This window comes from Vollenhovia emeryi, unplaced genomic scaffold, assembly GCF_000949405.1.
Source record: "Vollenhovia emeryi isolate VEMERY1.0 unplaced genomic scaffold, V.emery_V1.0 DF939450.1, whole genome shotgun sequence".
Lineage (NCBI taxonomy): Eukaryota > Metazoa > Arthropoda > Insecta > Hymenoptera > Formicidae > Vollenhovia > Vollenhovia emeryi.
Window position 1 is genome coordinate 6,689 of NW_011966916.1, and position 24,353 is coordinate 31,041.

At 39.5% G+C, this 24,353-nt stretch overlaps 2 protein-coding genes across 2 annotated transcripts in view; both read right to left on the minus strand.

Annotated features, from left to right (window-relative positions):
* Positions 1–428: 428 nt before the first annotated feature.
* The window catches only part of LOC105557585 (chaoptin), an 82,597-nt gene continuing 58,672 nt past the window's right edge, over positions 429–24,353 (minus strand). Inside the window, exons 5-8 of the mRNA XM_012004861.1 lie at positions 9,687–9,833; positions 7,815–8,885; positions 3,452–4,913; positions 429–1,004 (exon numbers count right to left, since the gene is read on the minus strand). Of these exons, the coding sequence (XP_011860251.1) occupies positions 556–1,004; positions 3,452–4,913; positions 7,815–8,885; positions 9,687–9,833 (3,129 nt within the window). The 3' untranslated portion in view covers positions 429–555. The remainder of the gene's footprint in view (positions 1,005–3,451; positions 4,914–7,814; positions 8,886–9,686; positions 9,834–24,353) is intronic.
* LOC105557584 (putative uncharacterized protein FLJ37770) lies at positions 4,946–5,926 on the minus strand. Its single transcript, XM_012004860.1, has one exon. It carries the CDS (start codon positions 5,731–5,733, stop codon positions 5,299–5,301), a length of 435 nt encoding a protein of 144 aa, XP_011860250.1. The 5' UTR covers positions 5,734–5,926; the 3' UTR covers positions 4,946–5,298.

The following is a 24,353-nucleotide window of genomic DNA, read 5'->3' on the forward strand; positions in this document are numbered from 1 at the left end:
TAAGTATTCCTATTTTATTATAAAATTGTCGATAAGTCAGAGGGATTTCAAGCGTGGGCTTGGATAGCTTGTTAGTTGGAAGAGCATTCGCCCGGTATGTGGAAGGTCCCAGGTTCGAGGTCCTAGCCCGTTATTTTTCTCGCCGAAAATTAATAAGTAACGCGTCTTAGTGCCTACCTCCCCGAAGTTACACCCCTATTTATTACTATATTCATAAAAAATTCTTACATTTCAATAAACAATTGAAAACTATTTGGCAGATTATTAATATTCTTGAATGGTTTAAATTACAATTTTCTTACAGTGTAATCCAATTTAAATATAACTTTTTTATTAATTTTAATCTTTGTAATAAACGTTCTTTAAAGAGAAAATGTTTTAACAATAAACTCAATTTTGAATGAAATAAAATATTTCCAGCATTATATGATAGTCATTAACTTTTTACTTTAATTTAAAATTTTTCAAAATTATAATTAATAATAAAATAATACGGCATGTAAACAGAAAGTATATTCTTTCTCTGATTTAGAAAAGTATTTTTGTTGAACTATGTTATCTGTCTGATTTGTTTTCCGTCATGTACATGGGAAAAGATGGGTTATCATAATATCCGTAGATTTGCTGTGATGACGGTGGAAGTGGATTCATAGGTTGCATCATGTGTATCGGTTGCACATAGGGTACCATTTGCACAGGAGTGGCCGATGGGATCGAATTGTTACCACCATATCCTAAAGTCGATCCATTGTACGAGCTTACATAAAGATCATGAGGGTTGATCTTGCCCGAATAAGCACTTGTTGGCCGAATCATTGATGCTTCATGAATGCTAGACGCTGCCATCGCTGCAATTCTGGCTTCCTGCATCTGATTACTCCAACGTAGTCGGCAAATGCAGATCGTAATAATAATGATTGCAATAAACGCCACTACACTACCAACGATTCCGATAATCAGAGTGTCGTCAGTATTTGAAATGTTGTTCATTGAAGATGTACCTGCTGTCAATTTAAATATATATATATATACATATACTGATATTTATCTAAACAATCTATAAATACAGTATTAAACACTCATGGCAGAAAATTTTTTTGTAAAAATATTAATTATTTACAAAACAGTAGCACAAATTACGATGTTTTCAATTTATTATATTGTTACGCCTGCGTTCGAAAAGCGACGCCCGGTATCGTGGCGGGTTGCCAAGATATCGATTTCATTAATTTTGTAAACGATTTGTTGTATCGATTAGAATTCGAAGTTTAGATTTCGAACTACGCGGACGTTCTTTCGCGAAATAAAGCTTATCGTTCCCTTTTGAATCCTTTGTGATTTATTGGAGCGCGTGTGAGTGCGCGCGCGACGTGTTGTGCTTGTACGCGACGTGTTGTGCTTTTTTGCGGGTGACGAGGTTCGCGATTGCGGCGCGGGAGGCGTAACAAAGGACCCCGCACAAAATCCGGGAAAAATTCGGTCCCGGCCAAATTCGATGAAACTGTGCCATTTTGTACTTCGCGTCATGCTGATCAAAGGTTGCCAAGGGCGCAACCCGATCCTATGAGTCGTTTTAGAGCTACAGAGGCTCAAAAGCTCGGAAATAAGGCCACGCCATAATGCTAGTTGTCCTAGACCTAGACTTATTCTGGATTCTCATCGGTACGTGTGTGCAGTGTGTGTGCGTGTGTGTGCGCGCGTTTGAGTGCGTGTATGTGTGAGTGCGTGTGTGTGTGTCAGTAGTGATAAGGGCCCTACGGTTCGTCACTCCCGTAGTATTTGACGACTCCAAACCCTCTTTACTGTGTGTGTGAGTGCGTTTGCGCATAATAGCTAGCCCCTTTTTAAAGGTTTTCAGCGCCATCTATTCCTTTGTTTACTGGACAGCGACTGGACAGGCACTAAATAGCAAATGATTATTCATACATTTCAGCTAGTACTAAGCTAGTCAATGGCTAGGTAAAATATCTAGCTTGCGTGATACAGCCACTAGCCGTAAAATAAGATTGGCTAGATCAATTTTCACTCGAGAATATTTTATATTTAATGACTAAGCAGTAGCTCGATAACAAAGACTGGTTATAAATTTTACCCAGTCACAAGGTAGTGACTAGCTAGAACATCTATCTAGTCAGTACTATCTAGCTACTAGCCTCTAAATCGTACCAACTAGATTCATTTCTGCTCGGATAGCGTTATGGCGTGGCCTCATTTCCGAGCTTTTGAGCCTCTGTAGCTCTAAAATGACTCATAGAATCGGGTTGCGTCCTTGGCAACTTTTGGTCAGCATAACTCGAAGTACAAAATAGCACAGTTTCATCGAATGTGGCCGGGACCAAATTTCCCCGCGTTTTGTGCGGGGACCTTTGGTGATTTTTGACAAATCTTAGGTGTATCGCTTTTTTTGGACTGACATGAGTGGCACCTAAGATTTATCAAAAAATCCTATATACAGGATGTTAATAAATCATCGCATTGGCGGTATACCGTCGGATAGCGCGCAAAAGTCTAAGAAAAATGCCGTTTGTTACAAGTCGATCCGATCATTACGTTCCGAGTAATTAATTATTGAAAATTAATCATTTGGGCCAATCAGCGTGCGAGCCCAACGGACAGGAGAAGAGGCGCACGTGATGGGTACGCTCGGCCGTCTAACCCTCCGCTCGGTGTATGCGTCCGCGCGTGCTGGCGGCTACGGCCGAGCGTGCCCATCGCGTGCGCCTCTTCTCCTGTCCGTTGGGCTCACGCGCTGATTGGCCCAAATTATTAATTTTCAATAATTAATTACTTGGAACGTAATGCTCGGATCGACTTGTAACCAACGGCATTTTTCTTAGAATTTCGCGCGCTATCCGACGGTATACCGCCAATGCGATGATTTATTAACACCCTGTATATATACAGGGTGGGGCAAGAACTTTGATCACCTGGAATATCTCCGCTATTTTTTGAGATATCAAAATATTTTAATTACAAAAGTTGTACACACCCGTTGAAACATACAGCGTGAAGGATGCGTACGATCTGGATATCGTTCAGCATACAATTCTTGTGCCCTTATTGAGTTCTGCTGAGCTTCTCCATAAATGAGGAGCATGTCTACTTGTTCACTAAATGAAAATTTCATTTTTATATAAACTTGTCACGAAAATCACAAGAGAGATAAACTGAATGAACTAACCACCTTCTGCGAGATTGATTAATACTGAGGTCTTGAACTTCTTAGTTTCTCTACAATGCTTGAATATGGCCGAGCTTCTTGTAAACATTGTACTCGTATGCAGAAAAGAAATGTAAATATTTACATTTCGTACGCATCCTTCACGCTGTATGTTTTAACGGGTGTGTCAAAAGTTTAGAGAAACTGGAAGCTTGACTACACGAACACCTCAATATCGAGTTATATATATTTTAACATATGCTTGGTAACTAACAAGCTAACATAACTTACCTGTATGATCATTATTATAGTGGTTATTATGATGGTTTTGTACTGTTGGTGCAACGGTCCAAATAATCTCTGGTTCTAGGATTGTCGATTTTGTCAAAGGTGTGGTTTCTGTTGTTTGTAACTTCGTTGGTGTTGTACGATTGCACAAGAAATACTCTTCTGTGAGATTGCTCAGCAGTGCACCCATTAAATACTCAGGTTTAGCGCAGACAACAGTGGGCACGTTATTACCCAATAATTTAAGCCATTTCCACAGATGTTTTGCTTCACAACTACAATTGATCGGATTTTTATCTAATCCACTAATTTTTACGAAAGTCCTTCGTTCATCCAAAGCAGTTAATAACTGAGGTGAGAGATTGGTAAACTTGCTACCAGAGACATTCAATTCAATCTTAGTGGAACGCGGTACTGGAAAAAAGAGGGCTGTTGGTATCGAATCCACAGAAGTATCCTTTAAACTCAGGGACAATTTTGGTTCCCGTACACCGACCAGTGAACTTGAAAGAATATTGCGCAGCCTTTCTCCTCGTAATGTCAGTTCTCGTAAATAAGGGTGATTACGCACCGATAACTGCTCATTGCCCACTGATGAGTCTTTTATTTCAATGTCTAATATCTCTAGATTTTTCATATGCTTCAAAATACCTTGTACGTCAAAATATCCTAGTTTAGGATAGTTATAAGCATGTAGAAGTCGCAGTTTCGTTAACGATCTAAATGCATTTTTTTCTATCCTCGTACAATTCAGCAAATTTGTCATTTTTAAGGAGTGTAGCGTAGCTAATCCATCAAAGTTGCTCTCGTTAATATTCTTTATTTCATTATTGGAAATATCTAGATTCTGAAGTATTGGAAGATTTTTGAAGGTTCTGATCAGGTTCATAAAATCTGTCAGACGATTTTTCGACAAATCTAGACTCTCTAACATTGTAGTTCGCTCCAACGTAACTGGTTTAATATCTGTAATTGCATTGTCTGAAAGATTTAGATGCTTGAGAAACGGCGTCTCTAATCTGGGAATAATTTTAATACTCGTATTGGCAAGATTCAGTGAGCGTAAGATTTTTGCTTCGCCCAGAATGTCACCTATTGCGTTCTCACTCAAAGGATTTTCGGAAAGATCAAGCTCCTTTACATTATTGATGACGTCTTGTGTGAACACTTCTACCACTCGATTACGAGCTAATTTTAGACTGAATAATGATACCAATTGCCGTTGCAAAGCGCGGATTGGTATCTCATTAAAACGATTACCAGATAAATCAATGCTCTCCACAGCGTGAATTCTCGACGAATCGAAAACGGTCTCGGGCAATGAGGCGAGTCGATTGTCGCTTAAATCCAAAGATTCTAATCTAAGTAGACCTTCCATTGTGCGCTCGTTCAGTGTTTCAAGAACATTGTTAGATAAATCTAGCAATTGGAGCTGTGTAGAGTTATGGAAGGCTAATTCGTCTACCTGTAATAATTTTATTATATAATGACCTGTAAATTTACGTAATAGTCATATTTCTTATTAATAATATTTAGTTTGTTACAGTCTAACTTTATTCTTAGCGCATTCATATACGAGGTTTGTCCCAAAAATACGTATAATTGTTTTTTTATAATTTTATTTGACAATCAATCAAGTAAATCGAATTTGTCCCCCTCAAAATACTCTCCCCCTGATGCAACGAACTTGCTCCAACGCCGTTTCTACTGCTGGAAACAGCCTTGAAAGTCCTCCACTTTGAGGCTCTTCAGTTGCCTCGTCGTCGCTGTCTTGATGGCCTCTACGTCCCCCAAATGCCGTCCCCGAAGCAACATTTTGCATTTGGGGAACAAGAAGAAGTCATACGGTGCTAAATCGGGTGAATATGGCGGGTGGTCGGTGACGGTAATTGAGGCCCGTGCCAAAAACTCGCGCACAACCAAGGACGTGTGGGAAGGCGCATTGTCGTGGTGGAGAATCCAACGCCCATCTCGACCGTTTTACTTAAATTTAGTTCGTCCGACACCATTCTAACAGTTGATCGACGATCTCTGTTCAGACAATTCCGGACACGATCCACGTTTTCAACAGAAGATGAAGTGGAGGGGCGCCCTGGACGAGGATCGTCTTTGAATTCTTCCCGTCCCTCACGAAACCGCTTCAACCACTTGTGAACTGTTGATTCTTTCATGGCATCTTCGCCGTACACTGATACCAACGCTTCGTGAATTTCCCGGCCGTTCTTGCCGAGTTTAGCAAGAAATTTAACTTTTATGCGTTGCTCATCACTCAGAGAAAGCTCCATACCGACGAGACACTGTATAAGGGGTCTGCCTAATTAGCTGTACACAATGCGTGTTGAAACCTGCAAGACTGTCCGTTTGTCAGATGTTGACTTAGTCTATTAGTGGAGGGGGAGCCCACTATCTCATCTCCCCACCTCCAGTATCAGACGCTATGAATATTTTATACGTATTTACAGGACAGACCTCGTACTCTATAATATTTTAAATTGTATTTTTAATGTCTTTTTTTGTGTTAGTTGTATATTATTTAATATTTATCGCTATATTTCATTATTTTACTTGGTTAAGTAAAATAAAACTATCATTACGATCAAAACGTTTTCATTTTGTGCATCTGCCTTTAGAAGAATAGAGAGACTTTATTTTTATACTGTATATAATATATATTCTTTCCCTTTCTTTTCATTGTTCTATTTTTCCCTTCTGCCTTTATCATATTTTCTCCTTTTTATTTTTGCTAATATCTATCATAATATTTATCTATCATAATATCGTAATGGCTCCGGATGGTTGCCGCGCCCGTTTGCAGTGTGGTGCCGACGTTTCGCAGGCGTTGCGTTGCAGTATGCATCATTAGGGCTGGGAGACTCTGATACTGAGCTCCCTTGCGTTGCGGTAGTTCTTAAATATCCGTGTCCCTATTTTGGGGGGGTGGAAAGGAGGGGGAAAGGGCCGGTGGGAGGGAGAGAGGGAGTCAGTCAATCGGGGCGTTGTAGGCTGATCAATTAAAAAACCGGAAGGGTGGTGTGCCATATCGAGTTAATCTGATAGCCTTTGTCGCGATTCAGGTTATCAGGGTGTTTCAAGATTTCAAGGCCTTCGCGGTGTTTTCGTGCGAAATAGCTTCGGGACGGGGCCAGCATGGTGGCTTTGTCAAACTGGATGACGTGTCCGGTTTCAATCTTGAGTTCGGCTAGGGCTGATTGTGAAAAGTGGCCGTATTTGGTACATCGCTGGTGTTCTTTGATTCGTGTACTGATCTTCCTCCTGGTTTCTCCTATGTACACTTTTCCGCAACCGGGATTTTGTAAAACCCCTGGCGCTGCCAAATGGGGTCTCCGATCCTTGGAATTGGGGAGCATTTGAAAAAGTTTGTTGTGTGGTTTCAATATCACTCTAATGTTATGCTTGCACAAAACTCTGCTAATGCGGTCCATCGTGCCTCCGAGGTACGGAAGTACCACCGCCTTTTTCTTCTCTTTCTTTACCTCTGGCGTCCTGGTGTTGTTAAGGCAGGGTTTCTTGTTTGTCAGCTTCTGGATTGTACGGTTTATGTTTCTACTACTGTATCCATTTCTTGTCAGGGCTCGGTGGAGGTGGTTTAATTCTCCGTCAAGGGCAGCTGGTTCCGAGATGGAGAATGTCCTGTGGACTAAAGAGCTGATCACCGAATTCTTTTGGGTGGGATGATGGTGGGAGTTTGCATAGAGGTATCGGTCCGTGTGTGTTGGTTTACAGTAGATGTGGTGGCGTAAGGTGCCATCCTCGTTCCTGCGGACCAATACATCCAGGAAGGGGATTTGGGAGTTCTGTTCATTCTCCATTGTGAATTGAATGTTATGGTGCTGGAAGTTGATAAAAGTAAGAAATTGAGGTAGGTTTTCCCTTCCATGGTTCCAGATGCCAAAGGTGTCGTCCACGTATTGGAACCATTTGGAGGGTTTTAGTGGAGCCTTCTTCAGGATTTCGTTCTCAAAGTGTTCCAAATCTTGAAACACTCTGATAATCTAAATCGCGATAGAGGCTATCAAGTTAACTCGATATGGTACACCACCCTCCCGGTTTTTAATTAGTTAGCCTACAACGCTCCGATTGGCTGACTCCCCCTCTCCCTCTCTCCGGCCCTTCCCCCACCTCTTCACCCCCCCAAATGGGGACACGGGTATTTAAGGACTACCGCAACGCAAGGGAGCTCAGAATCAGAGTCTTCCAGTCCTGATGATGCAGACTGCAACGCCTGCGAAACGTCGGCACCACACTGCAAACGGACGCGGCAACCATCCGGAAACCATTACTGAAGAAGACAGCAGCCGCGAAAGCTTGAAAGCCAATATCTATCATAATGTCTATCATTACATACCGATTCAATTCTGTTATCAGAAAGATCCAAATCACGCAATCTCCCCATTTGTGAGAAAGTAAATTCATTTACATGGCGTAGCATATTGCCAGAAAGGTCCAACCGTTCCAAGAACTGTTGTGACTTGATGTAGTCACCGGAAAATTGAACAAATCTATTGTCTGAAAGATCGAGTTGTCTAAGCCTCGGGTGAATTGCAAATACTGTTTGAGATAACTGATTGATGCGATTGCCGGACAAATCAAGAATTTCCAAACCAGTGCCTGTGTTAAAATGTTCACCAATAAACGATGTGAGTCTATTATCTCGCAAATTTAATGAATAAAGATTTATGAGACCAACAAAGGCATTGTTATCGATGTGTTCAATGAGATTATTTGAGAGATCAATTGTCGTGAGATTATAGAGATACTGGAAACTGCTTTCATCGATTTCTTGTAGGTGATTGCCAGCTAGAGAAATCCTTTCTAGAGATTCAAGGTTCAACAACAACACAGTTGGCAAGATCTTGAGCTCTGTATATGATATGTCGAGATCGACTAAAGACGAAGGAAATATCGGCGGAAAACCACCATACAAAGGATTATTACTGAGATTTAAATACCGCAATTTATGTAAATACTGGAAAGTGTCCGGTGATACTCGTTTTAATTGGTTACCCGCTAAGTTTAGTGAAACTAAATTTCTTAATGGCAATTCAATGATAGCTGTTAATCGATTATACGATATATCGAGATTTTGCAAAGTGTCCTCCAGACCAGCAAACATGTTTTGTGAAATAATAGATAGCATGTTGCCAGAGAGCTCAATGCTGATAAGATTTTCAAAATTATAGAACAATCTAGGTGGTATTTCGCGAACCAGATTGCGTGTTAGACCCAAAGTCATGAGATTTGTAGATGTGGCACGAATTAATTCAGTGGATAATGCAGCAATGCGATTAAATTGCATGTGCAAATGCGCCAAATATGGCATTCTTGTAAGCGCCGAGGCTGGTATTATTAGAATGTTGTTGTCTTGCAACGATAACCATTTTAGTTTTGTCAAGCCCTCAAAGGATGATTCTTCAATCTGTAAAAAGCAATACATAAAGTGTGATATAAAATTATATAAGAATGACGTAAATTATAAATATATAACAAAATTGTCAGTTTTAAACTAAATCTAAACATTAATTATTAAATTAATGTTTGTAATAATGTATATAAAAATATATGTGTACGTATACACGTGTGTGTGTGTGTGCGCACGTGTGTGCGTGTGCGCGTGTGTGCGTGGGCATGTATGCGCGCACATGCGTGTGTGCGTTGTGTGTGCATTTATGTATGTACAAAGATCTAAAAAAAAATATGAAACAATTTCCTTCAAGTAACTACAGATATGCCATCTTCGGCCAAACTGGATTTTTGCAGCTTAATAATACCTTTCTGTACGAATTTATATACCTTTTCACACAAACTATGCACTGATTATTTGTTGCCATAGTTTGTCATTGAAACAGTAAATTCAACATACTTAAATCAATAATCGATTAAATTTTTTATGCTAATGAGCATCCTTTAAATTACTAAAAAGAATTTGTTAGACAAAATGTCACTCTGATCAGGATTTACACCTGGATCTCTCTTTTATCCGTGACAGATGTCTTAACCATTCGACCAATTTGACTAATGAGGCATGTAGGGATATTTATCTTAATTATTTTAATCGTGGACAGGTTTTTAAACTTACCATTCTACGTATTTTACATATCAATATAAAACATGTAGAATGGTAAGTTTAGAAAGATTATAAAAACAAATGAAATTGTGAGATTAATTTTCAATTTCTAAACATTTCTGTGACAAATTTATGTTAAAAATAACAATGTACCGTGCGTAGCGCATTGAGACTCAGATCTAGTCTTGTAAGAGCGATAAGATTGGAAAATGTTTCAATTCCAAGTCGGCCTATATTGTTACGGCTCAAGTCTAATACTTGCAACTCGTTCATGCTTAACAAATGTATCCGTTCTATTTCCTGGAATAAAGAAAGAATATCATCATTTACTCATTATACAGTATTAAATATAAATAAAAATTCTTTCTAAAATATTATTTGTAACACAGATTAATAAATAAAAAACGGGCAATAAGAGTCGACACAGTTGTTCGGGGATCATATAGTACATGTATTTGAATCGCAAATAAGCAAAATAATAAATCGATAGTCATGCGTTTCGGTCTACCATAGTGATTCTTTACAATGACTTGCAAAGTTTCGTAACTGTACATATAGAAAATTGCATGACGACCCATTGCTGGCAAATTCTAATTAAAGAAATTTATTGCGAAAAATAATACCTCAGCCAGAGTTTGAATCTGGGCCTCCCTCACTTTAGGTGGACGTCTCAACCAATTCGACCACCGAGGCATGTGGTAATATTTATCGCAATAAACAGTAGGGGGAAGCGGGGCACATTGATGTAGGGGGTACAATGATACACCACCAATATGTGACAGTTGAAGAACGTTATTCGAACCGCGACATCACTAAAACGTGTCTGTTCATGTTTGAACAAAGCAGTTGCAGCCGCGCCGCGCCGCCCGCCAGTCAGCCGTTGGCGTTTGACGAGAGCAAGTGTATTTTGTGCGGTCAACTAAAAAATCACGTGAAATGTAAAAGTGTTCCAACGCTGTTTTACGTCGTTTACTTGAGACCTAAAGATACCAAAGGTAAGTAATTCCAGTCTGTAATTAGGATTACACGTGTTTTTTAAATAAATTCAATAGTTTAATTGATATCAATTTTAATTTTTCGAAAATGTCTGTTGGGGTACATTGATACACTGAGATACGGGGTGCATTGATGTGTATAAAAGTGCCCCGCTGGTGTATAAAAGTGCCCCGATAGTGCATAAAAGTGCTCCAGTAGTATAAAAGTGTACGAAATTTCTAAACCCTTTTTTCTTTTTTTCAGAAAATGGTACGAACTTTTGTGCCGAAGACTGATAGGAGAAGCATCGACGAAGAGAACGTAAAGAATGCTATATTCGAAGTTATATCGAAGATATTGTCTATACGGAGGGCAGCTGACAAATACGGGATCAAACCAGCAACTTTGCAACATCGTATTGAAAAGTTTCGAAAAACTGCTGAAGGAAATGAAGCGTCAACTTCTAATAAATATGGGTCCAAGTACACTGTTGCACAGGTGTTCTCAACTCAACAAGAGAAAGCCTTTACTGAATATTTGTTGAACTGTAGCAAAATGCATTATGGGCTCTCTCTGCAGCAAGTCCTGGTTTTGTCTTATGAATACGCAGAATTCTTGGAATGTAAATATCCTAAATCCTGGAAAAAGAATAAATGTGCTGGAAGAGATTGGGCGGCTGGATTTAGAAATAGGAATCAGGAGTTAAGCCTTAGAAAACCGGAAAATACTAGCGCAGCAAGAAGTTTTGCGTTTAATAAAAAGGCAGTCAATGAATTTTTTGACAATTATGAAAGAGTAATGATTCGCTGCAAATTTACGCCTGACCGTATAATAAATCTAGATGAAACTGGGATTACTACAAGTGTTACCTACACCTAAAGTTTTGGCTGAAAAGAAACAAAGACAAGTAGGACAAATTGTATCAAGTGAACGAGGAGAACTTATAACATTTAGTGGAATAGTTACTGCTACAGGGGCTGCTCTTCCTCCTGTGTATGTCTTCCCACGTGTGCATTACAAAGAACATTTTTTAAATGGAGCTCCGGAAGGAAGTCTAGGTTTGGCAAACAGAAGCGGATGGATGACTGCTGAATTGCACGTCCAAGTTCTACGTCATATTCAGCGCCAAACTTTATGCACCAAGGACAATCCTATTCTAATAATATGTGACAACCACGAGTCTCACATTTCAATATATGCAGTTAACTATTGTCGTGACAATGGTATCGTCTACTTGTCTCTTCCACCACACACGTCCCATAAATTGCAGCCTTTGGACGTCAGCATTTTTAGGCCCTTTAAAGGCAAATTGAAAATCGTTTTTAACGATTGGCACGTTAGAAATGTGGGAAAGACATTGTCCATATATAACATTGCTGAACTAACAAAATCAGCTTTCCTGGAATCTTTCACCCCAAAGAATATTACGAGCGGGTTTTCGAAACCAGGTATTTGGCCATTTAATAGACTTGCTTTTGGAGATGACGATTTCGCACCAATAGAAATATTTGATACGAGTTCTCAAGATGTTCCAGACGTTACGGATGTGAATGATGAAAATAGACAAGAGTCAGATTTTGTGGACATGAATATAAATGAAAAAAATGATGAAGTGGCCGAGAATTGTGAAGCAGATGACGTACCAGCTGCTGTAATCTCAGTAAACCCTTTGGGAAATCGAATGGAAGAAGATGTTACATCGTCTCTGAATATTGTTCCGCAAAGTTCTCCGCCAATAGTCCCCCGAAGTAGTTAGACCATATCCAAAAAAAGGTATTGACAAAAATGCTTTGTCGTCGAAGAAAGGAAGAGAGAAAGGGAAATCGAGAGTCTTTACTGATTCGCCTGAAAAAGATAGATTACAGAGATTGCACGAAGAGAAGCAAAGAAAACAACAAGTTAAAATAATGAAACCGAAAGCAAAAGAGTTAAAATCGACGAAATAATTATTATCAGAAACTAAAAAGATTAAGAATAAAAAGTAGTCGTCCACAATCTGACTCTGATAGCAGCCAGAATGATAAAGTAAAATTAAGTGACAATGATGTTGAAGATTTTGAAATTGCATCTGATCCAGAAGATGAGGATTTAGATCTTGATGTGCTCAATCCTGAAAATATTAATATTGGAGATTTCTTACTCATTAAATTTGAAAAGAAAAAGTTCGTCGTTCACTACGTCGCCAAAGTAATTTCCAAATACAACTTGACCGATTATCAAGTGTTATATCTCAGGAAAAAACCAGGATCTCGTGTGTTTGTCTTCCCCAGTGTAGAAGATAAGGCAAGCGTAGATTTCAAAGATGTTATTTTGCTGTTGCCAAAACCAAATTTCTCAAAGAGCACGTCTCGAATGTCATCTCTTTATTCTTTTTCTATTGACCTAAGTGAATATAATGTGCAATAGAGGCTAATCGTTACGAAACCAAATAACCTTCTTTAATAACTATTATATTTTTGCCTCTAAATTCCTGTACCTACATTTAAGAATTTCCAAAGTTTTTTTTCAATTGATAGATGTTTGAGGAAAGATTAGTTTTTATTTTTTGTTATGGAAATTTGCCAAAATGTTTAAGTTTTAGTGTGAAACACTGTTAATTACAAAAAGTTTTTTTTTAATTGATAGATGTTTGAGGAAAAATTAGTTTTTATTCTTTGTTATGAAAATTTGCCAAACAGTTTAAGTTTTAGTGTGAAACACTATTAATTATTGTTGGAAATAACAATTTAAGATTTATTGTGCATTACTATCTTTGTCTGAATAAGTATAGGTTTGGTTTGATTGGTCGAATCTAGTCGACTGTAGCGCGCTCTGCGCTCTCTCACCGTGTGGTGTGTCACGATGTCAAGTTAAGTTAGTTGCGTATCGTTACGTTGCGTCAGTCACTTCGTACACGTATTTTCCTGACAAAGGTGTCACTGTTTCTGTTCCTGAGGAATTGAATAAATTCCCGTACAAACATTATTATCTGTACTTTCTCCTTTTCTCGAACTACAACATGGTAGCAGAGGTCCGTGGATCTGTGTGAACGAGAAAGTAATTACAAGAGTTTCTTTTGTCCGTGAGAATCGTGTTTCGGCGTGAGTAAGATTTGTCGTTGGACTGAGATTTTGCTGGTGATCGCTACGAACATGGAAATTATACACGGAATCGAGAAGCTGACCGGGAAGGGTAACTGGACTACGTGGAAATTTACGTAGAGGAACTTACTGAGAGCTGTTGAGGGAGCTTATGAGGTATGCACCGGTGAGTTGGAAAAGCCTGGTCTCATCGCGGAAAGTGCAGATGCCACGGAACGAGCTACCTATACAGCATCTATGCAAAAATGGGACAGAGCTGATCGTGCTGCATCGCAAATTCTTGTAAAGACTCTTGATCCGAAAGTGTTGGCGTTACTCGTGGCCTGTGAAAGCGCACGGGAAATGTGGGTGAAATTGCACGCCATATTTGAGCAACAGACAAAGATAGCTGCGCACGCAGTCCAGTCGGAATTCTTTGTTTTTGCGATGTCGCCCGACGACGATTTGGTCAGCCATATTGCAAAATTCGAGGGGCTTGTTCTCAGAATGCGACAGTTGAATGTGAAGCCGGACGACTCAGCGCTTATGGTACGCCTGTTGGACACGCCTGAAAGTTACGAGAGTTTCCGACAGTCATGGTGGGCACGCCCCGAAGATAAACAGACGCTGACGGAGCTGATTGCAGTTCTCACTGCCGACGATTCGCGTCGCATCGTACACAAGGCGAAGCAAGAGAAAATGGAGGCGCTAGTTGCAGCAGCTAGTATCAAACACAAGAGCAGTGCAAATTCTACACGTGTCTCCGAGAAGAAACTAGTTGACACAAAGAAGAAGAAGGTGCCAAAGTGCTTCGACTGTAGTGAAAAAGGACACGTGAAAAAGGACTGCAAGAAGAACAAGGACAAGAAGCCGCAAAACAATAACAAAGATTCACAGGGAGCTGGTGGTTTTGCTTTTGTTATGGAAGCGGAGAACGTCGAGTGCGAGCAAGCCATTTGGTTAATGGATTCGGGAACTACAGATCATTACTCTTTCCATCGAGAATGGTTTGTGACCTATGAAGCTTTTGTCAATCCACTTACAGTTTATATTGGAAACGATTCAACGATGAAGGCTGTTGGTAAGGGTAGGATTGACTGTGAGGCTTTGGTAAACGGAAAATGGTTGACGTGTCACATGGAAGACGTGCTTTATGTTCCGGATGCTCGTCGCAATCTGGTGTCACTTGCTGTCGTTGTTGACAAAGGTTACAGCATGCGAGTCAATCGGCAGAGGTGCGAATTCGTCAAGGATGGGATTGTGCGGCTGTGTGGAGAGAGACATGGAATGCTGTTCAAGTTACACCTTCGTGTAACGTCTGCGCAAAATACCGTCTGTGAAGTCAACCTGGCGTCTACTGAGTCTCTTCAAGTATGGCACGAGCGTTTGGGCCATCAGGGCAAGCGTCATGTAGAAAAATTCCTGCGAAATCGTGGTATAAGTGTGAAGGCGGATAATTCGTTTTGTACAGCCTGTGTCGAGGGGAAGCAGCAAAGAGCCATTTTCAAGCCCAGGACTCCACGAGCTACCAGAGCTGGTGAAATCATGCATGCTGATGTTTGCGGGCCGATGGAGGAACAGCCGTTGGGAGGTTCAAAATACTTTGTTTGTTTCACCTGTGACTATTCGAAGTTTCGCATCATCCAGTTCCTAAAAGAAAAGTCTGAGGTTGTGAAAGAGGTCAAGGAGCTATTAAAATTTATTGAGAATCAATGCGGACGTCCATTACGTATTTTTCAGAGCGATGGTGGACTGGAGTTTAACAACGAGAAGATGAGGAGCCTCTTGAAAGCCAACAGAGTTCAGCTGGTGATCACAAACCCCTATTCACCTGAACAAAACGGATGCGCAGAACGCTCGAATCGTACGATTGTCGAATCTGCACGCACAATGCTTTTGGCTAAGAAATTGCCTAAGACATTGTAGGCTGAAGCAGTAAACACTGCTGTCTATCTTTTTAATCGATCAGGCCCTGCTGGAGAAGATGGGAAAGCACCCTATGAGATCTTTACTGGAAAGTCTGTGTCTTTGCAGAATTTGCACGTGTTCGGAACCAACTGCTTCGTGCGAGTTCCGGAGGAAAGGCGTCGCAAGTGGGATGCGAAGAGCAAGCCAGGAGTCTTCGTCGGGTACTCTCATGACATTGACGGGTACAGAGTCTGGATTCGAGGTGGGAAAACGATAGTACGGAGCAAGAGTGTTGTTTTTGAGCCTGAAAGCAGAAAAATCGATGCGATTGTATCAATTCCTGAGCAAGAAACAGTTGCTCCAATGCGAGTTGATCCTGTGATTGCTGATTCTAAGTCGGAGGACGATGTGGACGACGCACGAGGGAGTGTTATCGAAGAGCAGGAGATGCATCCTGAGCCTACACCCGTCAATCAACGACGTCTGTGAGACAGGACGACTCTGCATCCACCGGAACGCTATGTTGCAGAGATGCACGTTGCTAAACTTGAGCAGAGAAGTTACGGAGAGGCGATGGGATCTGTCGACAAGGAGTCGTGGGAAGGTGCAATGAAGGACGAGCTTCAGTCATTGGCAGAAAATTCCACTTGGGAATTGACGGCGTTGCCTTCTAATCGTAGAGCCATCACAAATCGTTGGGTCTACAAGGTCAAAAGGGATCCAAATGGTGAAGTTAGCAGATATAAAGCTAGACTGGTTGTGCGCGGTTTCAACCAAAAGCCAGGAGTGGATTTCCAGGAGACTTTTAGCCCCGTGGTACGCTTTGATACACTTCGATCGGTATTAAGGGGTAATATCACCTTGTAACTTTTTTTGGCACGTTTTTTTTTATTGGCTTAAACACTCCCTAAACTATCCAAGAATGATATACAAAGATGATTATAAGGGGGAAAATATTGTAAAGGGTCCAAAACTCGATTTTCTGAGCATAGTCCCCGGAAAAAAATTTTCACATATGCTCATATATAATCATATATGCTCATATACGAAAAATTTCCATATATAAGATACCATGTGTATCATATATGATTGTATATGATAATATGTTTGTCATATATACTGTCATATATGACAAACATGTGTATCATATATGATCGTATATGATAATGTATTTGTTATATATACTGTCATATATGACAAACACATTATCATATACGATCATATATGATACACATGGTATCTTATATATGGACATTTTTCGTATATGAGCATATAATGATTATACATATATGATCGTATGTGACAATTTTTTCCCGGGTCGTAGAGTCGAATTATAGGTATTTTCAGTGCACTCGAGATCGATACAGTTGTGATCTTTATTCTTTTATCTTTATTTTAATTTGGAAGGATAGTTAGAAGGACAGTTATATGGTGTAGGCATCGCAGATTAGAGGTAAAATACAAATTTCTTTGAAATTCTACTACTTGAAACTTTAAACGCGTTTTTCTCGAAACCATGTTTTTCAAGATTGGCGTACCGCTAGCGCCTACAATTTTTATCCGATTGACTTGAAATTTTAACTGTAGCTTCAAAACATGATTTTCTAGTGAACATCGTAGGATTTTTTCAAAAAATAAAAATTTGACGATTCTACAGCCAATTTTCGAGCTATTTTTTCAGAAAAAAGTGACGAAAAAAATTCAAATCGATGCCATTTATTTTAAAAACAATTTTTCGACAAAATCCTACGATGTTCACTAGATTTTGGCCCATATTTTAAGAAAAAATTGTACCTTTTGCTCTAGCTGCAAAATTGCGACCTGTAGCGGTACGCCAAGTGCGGTCAATGAAAAGAAAGGCGTACTACTGCGAGAGCTGACATGCCGCCATTTTGTGTTTAAAAAATCGGAAAAAATATTTTTTATGTACTTCAAGACATGTACTTTCATACGGACGAAACCGAATATGAATAAATCTTTTCATTTTTTTAAAATAAATTCAGAAATATGACCCTACTTTTTCGGCACACAAGGTGATATTACCCCTTAAGTGTCGCTGCTAGCGAGCACTTACATCTTGCTCAATTTGACGTAAAGACGGCGTTTCTCAACGGGCACTTGACAGAAGACATCTACATGACGCAACCCGAGGGCTTCTCAGATGGCAGCAATCGAGTGTGTAAGCTGAAACGGAGCTTGTATGGACTGAAGCAATCACCTCGCTGTTGGAATCAGCGCTTCAAGGAAGTTGTGTCAGCTCTTGATCTGTCGGAGAGCACTGCAGATTCATGCTTGTTCGTCAGAAATGTCAACGGTAATAAACTATTGGTGGTTTTGTACGTTGATGACGGATTGATAGCAGCGACAAGACAGAGTGACATCTAGGTGTTCCTGAAGAAATTGCAGTCTCATTTTAAAATCACCATTGAAAAGTTTGGCTGCTTCTTAAACCTTCAGATTTCTCAAGAAGAAGATGGGTCCATCATGGTACATCAACAAGGTTACGCTCTCTCCGTACTCCGACGTTTCGAGATGGATGAAGCGAATCCTGTGTCAACGCCCATTGATCAGTATCTCAAGGATGCTAGTGAGGTTCTTCCGACATCTGCACCATATCGCGAAGCAATTGGTTGCTTGATGTACTTGGCAGTGGCCATCCGGCCGGACATCGCTTTTGCGGTAAGCTACGCATCGCAGTTTCTGGAAAAGCCGGAGCAGAGGCACTGGGCCGTAGTCAAGAGGATCATGCGGTACCTGCGAGGATTATTGGCGATGGGAATTCGCTATTCAGCAAGCGCAGCAAAGGAAAAACCCCAGGTGCTTCACGTGTATAGTGATGCTGATTACGCGAGTGATCCGAAAACGCGTAAATCGGTAAGCGGTATGGTAAGTGTCTATTGTGGCGGCGCTATTACTTGGGCAAGTAATAAGCAGCAATGTATTAGTCTCTCGACAACTGAAGCTGAATATGTGGCCGCGTGTGAAGCTGCAAAAGAAGTGGTTTGGCTGAAGAGGTTGTTCATGGACATTGCTCCCTTGAAATCTGAGCCAATATTACTTATTGATAGTGCAAGTGCTATGAAACTGTCTAAAAATCCCGAGTTTCATAAGAAAACTAAACACATAGACAACACGTGCGCTATCATTATTTGCGTGATCAAGTTATGATTGGTTGCTTGAATGTACAGTACATGTATGTAGTAGAGAACAAGCGGCTGATATTTGTACGAAACCGATTCCTCGAAATCAGTTTTGCTATTTAAGATCTCTTCTTGGAATGCAGTAAATCAGTCTTTGAGCTGTACCATTTAATAATCTTTTAGTTTGCTGAAAGATCCGTAATCTTGAATTGTAGGGGAAGTGTTGGAAATAACAATTTAAGATTTATTGTGCATTACTATCTTTGTCTGAATAAGTATAGGTTTGGTTTGATTGGTCGAATCTAGTCGACTGTAGCGCGCTCTGTGCTCTCTCACCGTGTGGTGTGTCACGATGTCAAGTTAAGTTAGTTTCGTATCGTATCGTTACGTTGCGTCAGTCACTTCGTACACATATTTTCCTGACAAAGGTGTCACTGTTTCTGTTCCTGAGGAATTGAATAAATTCCCGTATAAACATTATTATCTGTACTTTCTCCTTTTCTCGAACTACAACAATTACAATACGATTAAGATTGTAACCTAACACTTTGCAAGGCTGATTATGATCTCTCACAATAAAAATTGATTTTCTTATTAAAATTTTGCTATTATTAACCGTTCTCATACAATTTAGGCTTTGCATCAAAGTACCCCATCCAATGTATCTAATTGTAAGTGCCCCGTACGTGGGGTAGATTGATACAAAACCCATTTTTTCTTTCAAATCATCATATTATTTTTATTTTCTAACTCGGTGGTTCTATTCTTTGCTATTATAATATTGATTCGTTATGCTATGCACAAAGCAAAATAAAATATTATTTAACTCATTTCTGAGACACACAACATAAAATTAAATTTTTCTGTATCAATCTGCCCCACTTCCCCCTACTACTGATGACATCCTCGCGTTTATTTTTCTGCTAGAATTGCGCGCCGATTCGGATTGTCGGCTGTATACAGAACTAACGAAACGCGATTTTAAGTATCCCCGTTCCCTACTCTCCCCCCACCCTGGACACCTTTATTCGGTCAAGGTGTATAAGTAACGTAAAGAATTATTTAACGCCAGTATAATTGATTAACCAATATAGGAAATTGCATGACGACCCATGGCTGGCAAATTCTAATTAAAGAAATTTATTGCGAAAAATAATACCTCAGCCAGGGTTTGAACCTGGACCTTCCTCACTCTAGGCGGTTTATTGCGATAAATATTACCACATGCCTTGGTAGTCGAATTGGTTGAGACGCCCGCCTAGAGTGAGGAAGGTCCAGGTTCAAACCCTGGCTGAGGTAACGTCTATTAAGCTAGAATGCTAATCTGAGCACAATCATATGAAATGAACGGAGATTTAGTGCTTTTTATGTGCTAATTTATTGCCCTACTCCCGACTTTATTGCTCCAACCTTTTAGCAAAAAATCACTTTTATGCTACCATTCGAAAAAGAACACCCATTACAAAAAATAATAATATGGAAAAAAACACTTATACCATAATTTAGTACTAATTATGTGCTTTTAATATGTACTAGTTTAAATTTCGGTGCGCCATCCCTTACACTGAAAAACAATCCCAAAGTTCAAGAACTTTTTTTGAAGCGTAATATCACCTTTAAATCGCCGCATAGTATGACCCGATTCGTATACATCGTGAGATATGGCTCACTAAAGACATCTAGCGAAAAACGCTCAGAACTTTTTACTTCACCCAATATATAGGAATTTCCTTAAGATTGAGCACTTGAAGAACGTGGTTGTTAATTTTGTAAGAAGTGCCGCTCCTGACAATTCCAGTCGCTTGAGAGGAGCTACCTTCGTTTTGGTTGTAATTAAGCAAGTTGTGATTTTTCCTTTTAAATTGACCGCTCTGATATAAACTAATGCGGCGATAGCTTGAATCGACGCATCACAAAACCTATGTAGTTGTATCTGAAATCCATGTTTGATACCAATCCATTGTGGAATTGTGATTGCTTTTAGATCTTCTAAATCATTAATAAATGCAATCCATTTATTAGCTATCGAAGTTGGTAGTAGTTCATCCCACTCAAGTTTGTGGACCCACAAGTTTTGAATTAATACCTTGGCTTTGATGATTACCGGTGATAACAGTCCAAGAGGGTCAAAAAGCTTAGTGATGGTTGACAAGATAGTACGTTTAGTTATCGTGGTCGAGAAAGGACGATTCAAAGTAAAATGAAAACAATCGGACGTAGGTTGCCGTTGTAGATCAAGTATTGCAATACAAGAGTTTTGATCGATTGAGATAGGATGCGGGTTAACTCGTCAATCCGATGGAAGATCGTTGAGAACGTTAGCATCGTTGCTTGCCCAGTTTTGTAATGGGAAGCCGCCCGCCATGCACAATTGACAAAGTTGATAAACTATTTTTTGTACATTTTCAACTGATTTCGCTCCTCCAAATATGTCGTCGAAATATCTGCCTTGCGTGAGGCAAGAAACTGCTAATGGAATGTCTGTGCCTTCGTCTTCGATAAGTTGTGAGATGGTGCGTAAACCTAAGTACGGTGCACAAGCTAGACGTATAGCATACGTAACGGTAGTTAGGTCAAACGTTTGAAGAATATCTTCAGAAGTTGACCATCGGATCCGCTGAAATTTCCAATATTCGGGATGAACGTTGATCTGTCGATACATTTTTTCAATATCAGTCAAAAAAACGCATCGAAATTGTCTAAACCAAATTAGCACGTTGAATAGATCCATCTGTAGTTTAGGGCCCGCGTGAAGAATTTCGTTGAGAGAAACTCCAGATGTACTTCAGCTCGAAGCATTGAATACAACTCGAAGTTTTGTAGTAATACTCTCTCCAAACCCCATGATGAGGTAAATAAAAATTTGGGTGAAGATGTTCAATACTTCCTTCTGTTATTAACTGTATATGTCGAACGTTCTCATACTCACTCACGAACTTCAAATATTCTTCTAAATACTTGGCATTTGACTTGAATTTATTTCGAAGAGATTCCATCATCTTTGATACTTTGTTATAAAAATTTCCCAGAAGATGAGGTGATTTTTTTAAAAGAGAGGAGAACAACGTACCGGCCTTGAGCGTCTCGAGAATGGGTGTCTTTAAAATGTTGTTCACACTGTTGGTCTTCAGGGGATATAAAGGACTTGCGACTTACCGATACCTCTTCTAATTGCCAAAATCTATGCAGAAGGTCATAAAGGTGAGAATCCATGGAGATATGATAACTTCGAGCAGCAAAACGCGGCCTTTCCGATGAGGCAGGGCCGGATAAAACCTAGCTGAATGAAGTTAACTGTGCAATTGGAGTGTTGGACGGTCCTTTTCTTAAACCTTTCCTAATGATTATTTAGATGATAGTGTTCTGCGCCAATAATGAGATCTATAGATCCCGGAGAACCAAATTGAGGATCGGCTAAATATAATCCATCGAAATGTGGCCATGACCGTTCGTAATTTGAGCTGAAGGAATTAAACTGGTTAATTTAGTAAGAATATGAGCTGAAAATTGAAACTCTTCTGAATTATCATAAAGAGAAGTGATCTGGAATAAAGTGATTCCACGAGTTCGGTTAGGTGATTATTTCCCGGTCCCGATTAATGAAATGGACGATTGTGAGCGAGGAACCTTAAATGTTTGAACGGCTTTTTCAGATATCAACGTTATCTCAGACCCTTGATCAATAAGTGCTCGGATTTTCATGATGCGTCCTACTGTGTTGATGAGAACTTGCGCGGTAGCTAATAGAATACAGTTGGGAGATGCCTAAACCAGATGAATAGCGGAATGTAATACTTGTGATGGACCTGGTGTGGTTGAAGTTTTGGTGGAAGCATTTGGAGTTGTTTTTTCAGAATAGTTTTCTTTCCCTAATGGAACTCTTTTGTGAATCATTGTATAGTGCTTCTTGCCACATTTTGTACATCGTCGGGTTGAAAGACATTCAGATACGCGATGTTTTCCTAATCGATTATAACAGAGGCCATGCTTTATTATTAAAGAGTAACGTTGCTATGCGGTCTGCGAGTTATATTGGGGACATCCATACAAGAAATGTTTTGCAAAACAAAGGATGCAAGAAGGAACTTGTTATGTCATCTGGTTTCTCTTTTGAATTTGATGATGAGATTTGATTGCGTGTGATGATAACTTCTTTTCGCAGGGATGTTTTGAGATTTTTCAAAAGCTTGTAATGAAAGAAAACGTGTGACCAAGAACTCACAGAAATGTTTCCAGGTGGGAGGTTCCTTTGTTGATACGAGATGCTGTTCCCAAACCTTAACGGATTCTGAATCCAAACCCTTTGAACTGCTATAAAGACTAGAAAGTCATCCCACTTATCCACTGGGCGTTGTAAAGTTTCCAGCGTACAATAAATTCGCATAATATTTATATACAATAGATTCTCGAGGTCACTGGCTGACTCCTGCGTGATCTTTTTTAATAAAAGTAAAGCTTAGATTGCTGAATTAACTAATAAACGTTTATTTTCATAAAAGGAGGTAAGATCGGTCTACGCCTTTTCAAAATTGTCAGTAGTTAAGGCGGTATTTTTAAGAAGATGAGCTACTGTACCAGTCAAGCTGGCTTTGAGATCAACTTAACACGATGTAATGACTTTATCTGGCAATTTATTGAAAATTAGTCTAAAACGACGTTTCGATCGCGAATTGCGATCCTCTTCAGGTTACATATAGCGTATGACTGAAGTATGTTGACTGATGTAGAAGCAGTCAGTCATATCTACAACTAACAATGTACCACATATTGTAGAACGGATTATAAATTGTTACACACTAAAGAGTCAAAAACTTACAGTCAGTTGGTCAGTTATGAAGGTAAAGCTTAATATAACGGATAGTCATCCTATAGCGGATTTCTCATGCAAGATCTCTAAAGACGTCCGTTTCCCACGGCACTCAGAAACATTATGATATAGAGGTCAGTAACATCTGACTAGTTAAGAGTTAAGTGTTTATAAATTTCTTATTAGTTTCTCATACATTTTAGATAAATTGTCTGTGTCATTTTGAAGGTTTATTGTCTTGTTGTTTTTTTTAATGAGAACCATTTCGGCAATTTCTCTCTTTTTAATGTGTTTTTCTTTGTGCAGTATTTTAGGGTTAGACCAGTCGAAGTCATGATTAAATGATTCACGATGTTTACTAATTACTGAGTGGTTATCAGAGTCTTTCTTAATATTTGATTTATGTTCTTTTATTCGTGTTTCCAAATGCCTCTTTGTTTGTCCGATATAGCATGCGTCGCAATTGTCACACTCGAGCATATACACTAACTCAGTTTGCTTAATGTTAATAAGTGGATCTTTTCCTTTCTTGATGACCGAGTTGAGTTTTTTAGGTACCATATACACAGGATCAAAACCACAGTCTTTTAATATCCTATGTATGCCTTCGCTTGTGCCTTTAATATATGGAACAATTACATAATTTTTATTAGCAAAGCCATTATTATTTCCATTATTATTGTGGTAAATATGCATAAAAGGTCACACCTCACCGATGTCCTCGGCACTTAGATATGTTGTAGGGGAGAGTTTTCTGAGTAATTCCCGCAAAAATCAAGTGGGGGACGGCATTGGTTTAGGAGATATAACAAATTGAAATCTAATCTTTGAGCGAGAAAAAGTAATTCGCCAAGACATTGAGTGTCCACAGTGCAAAAATATTGTGAATGTGACATACGAGTCAGACACACACGTTCTACACTGTACCAAT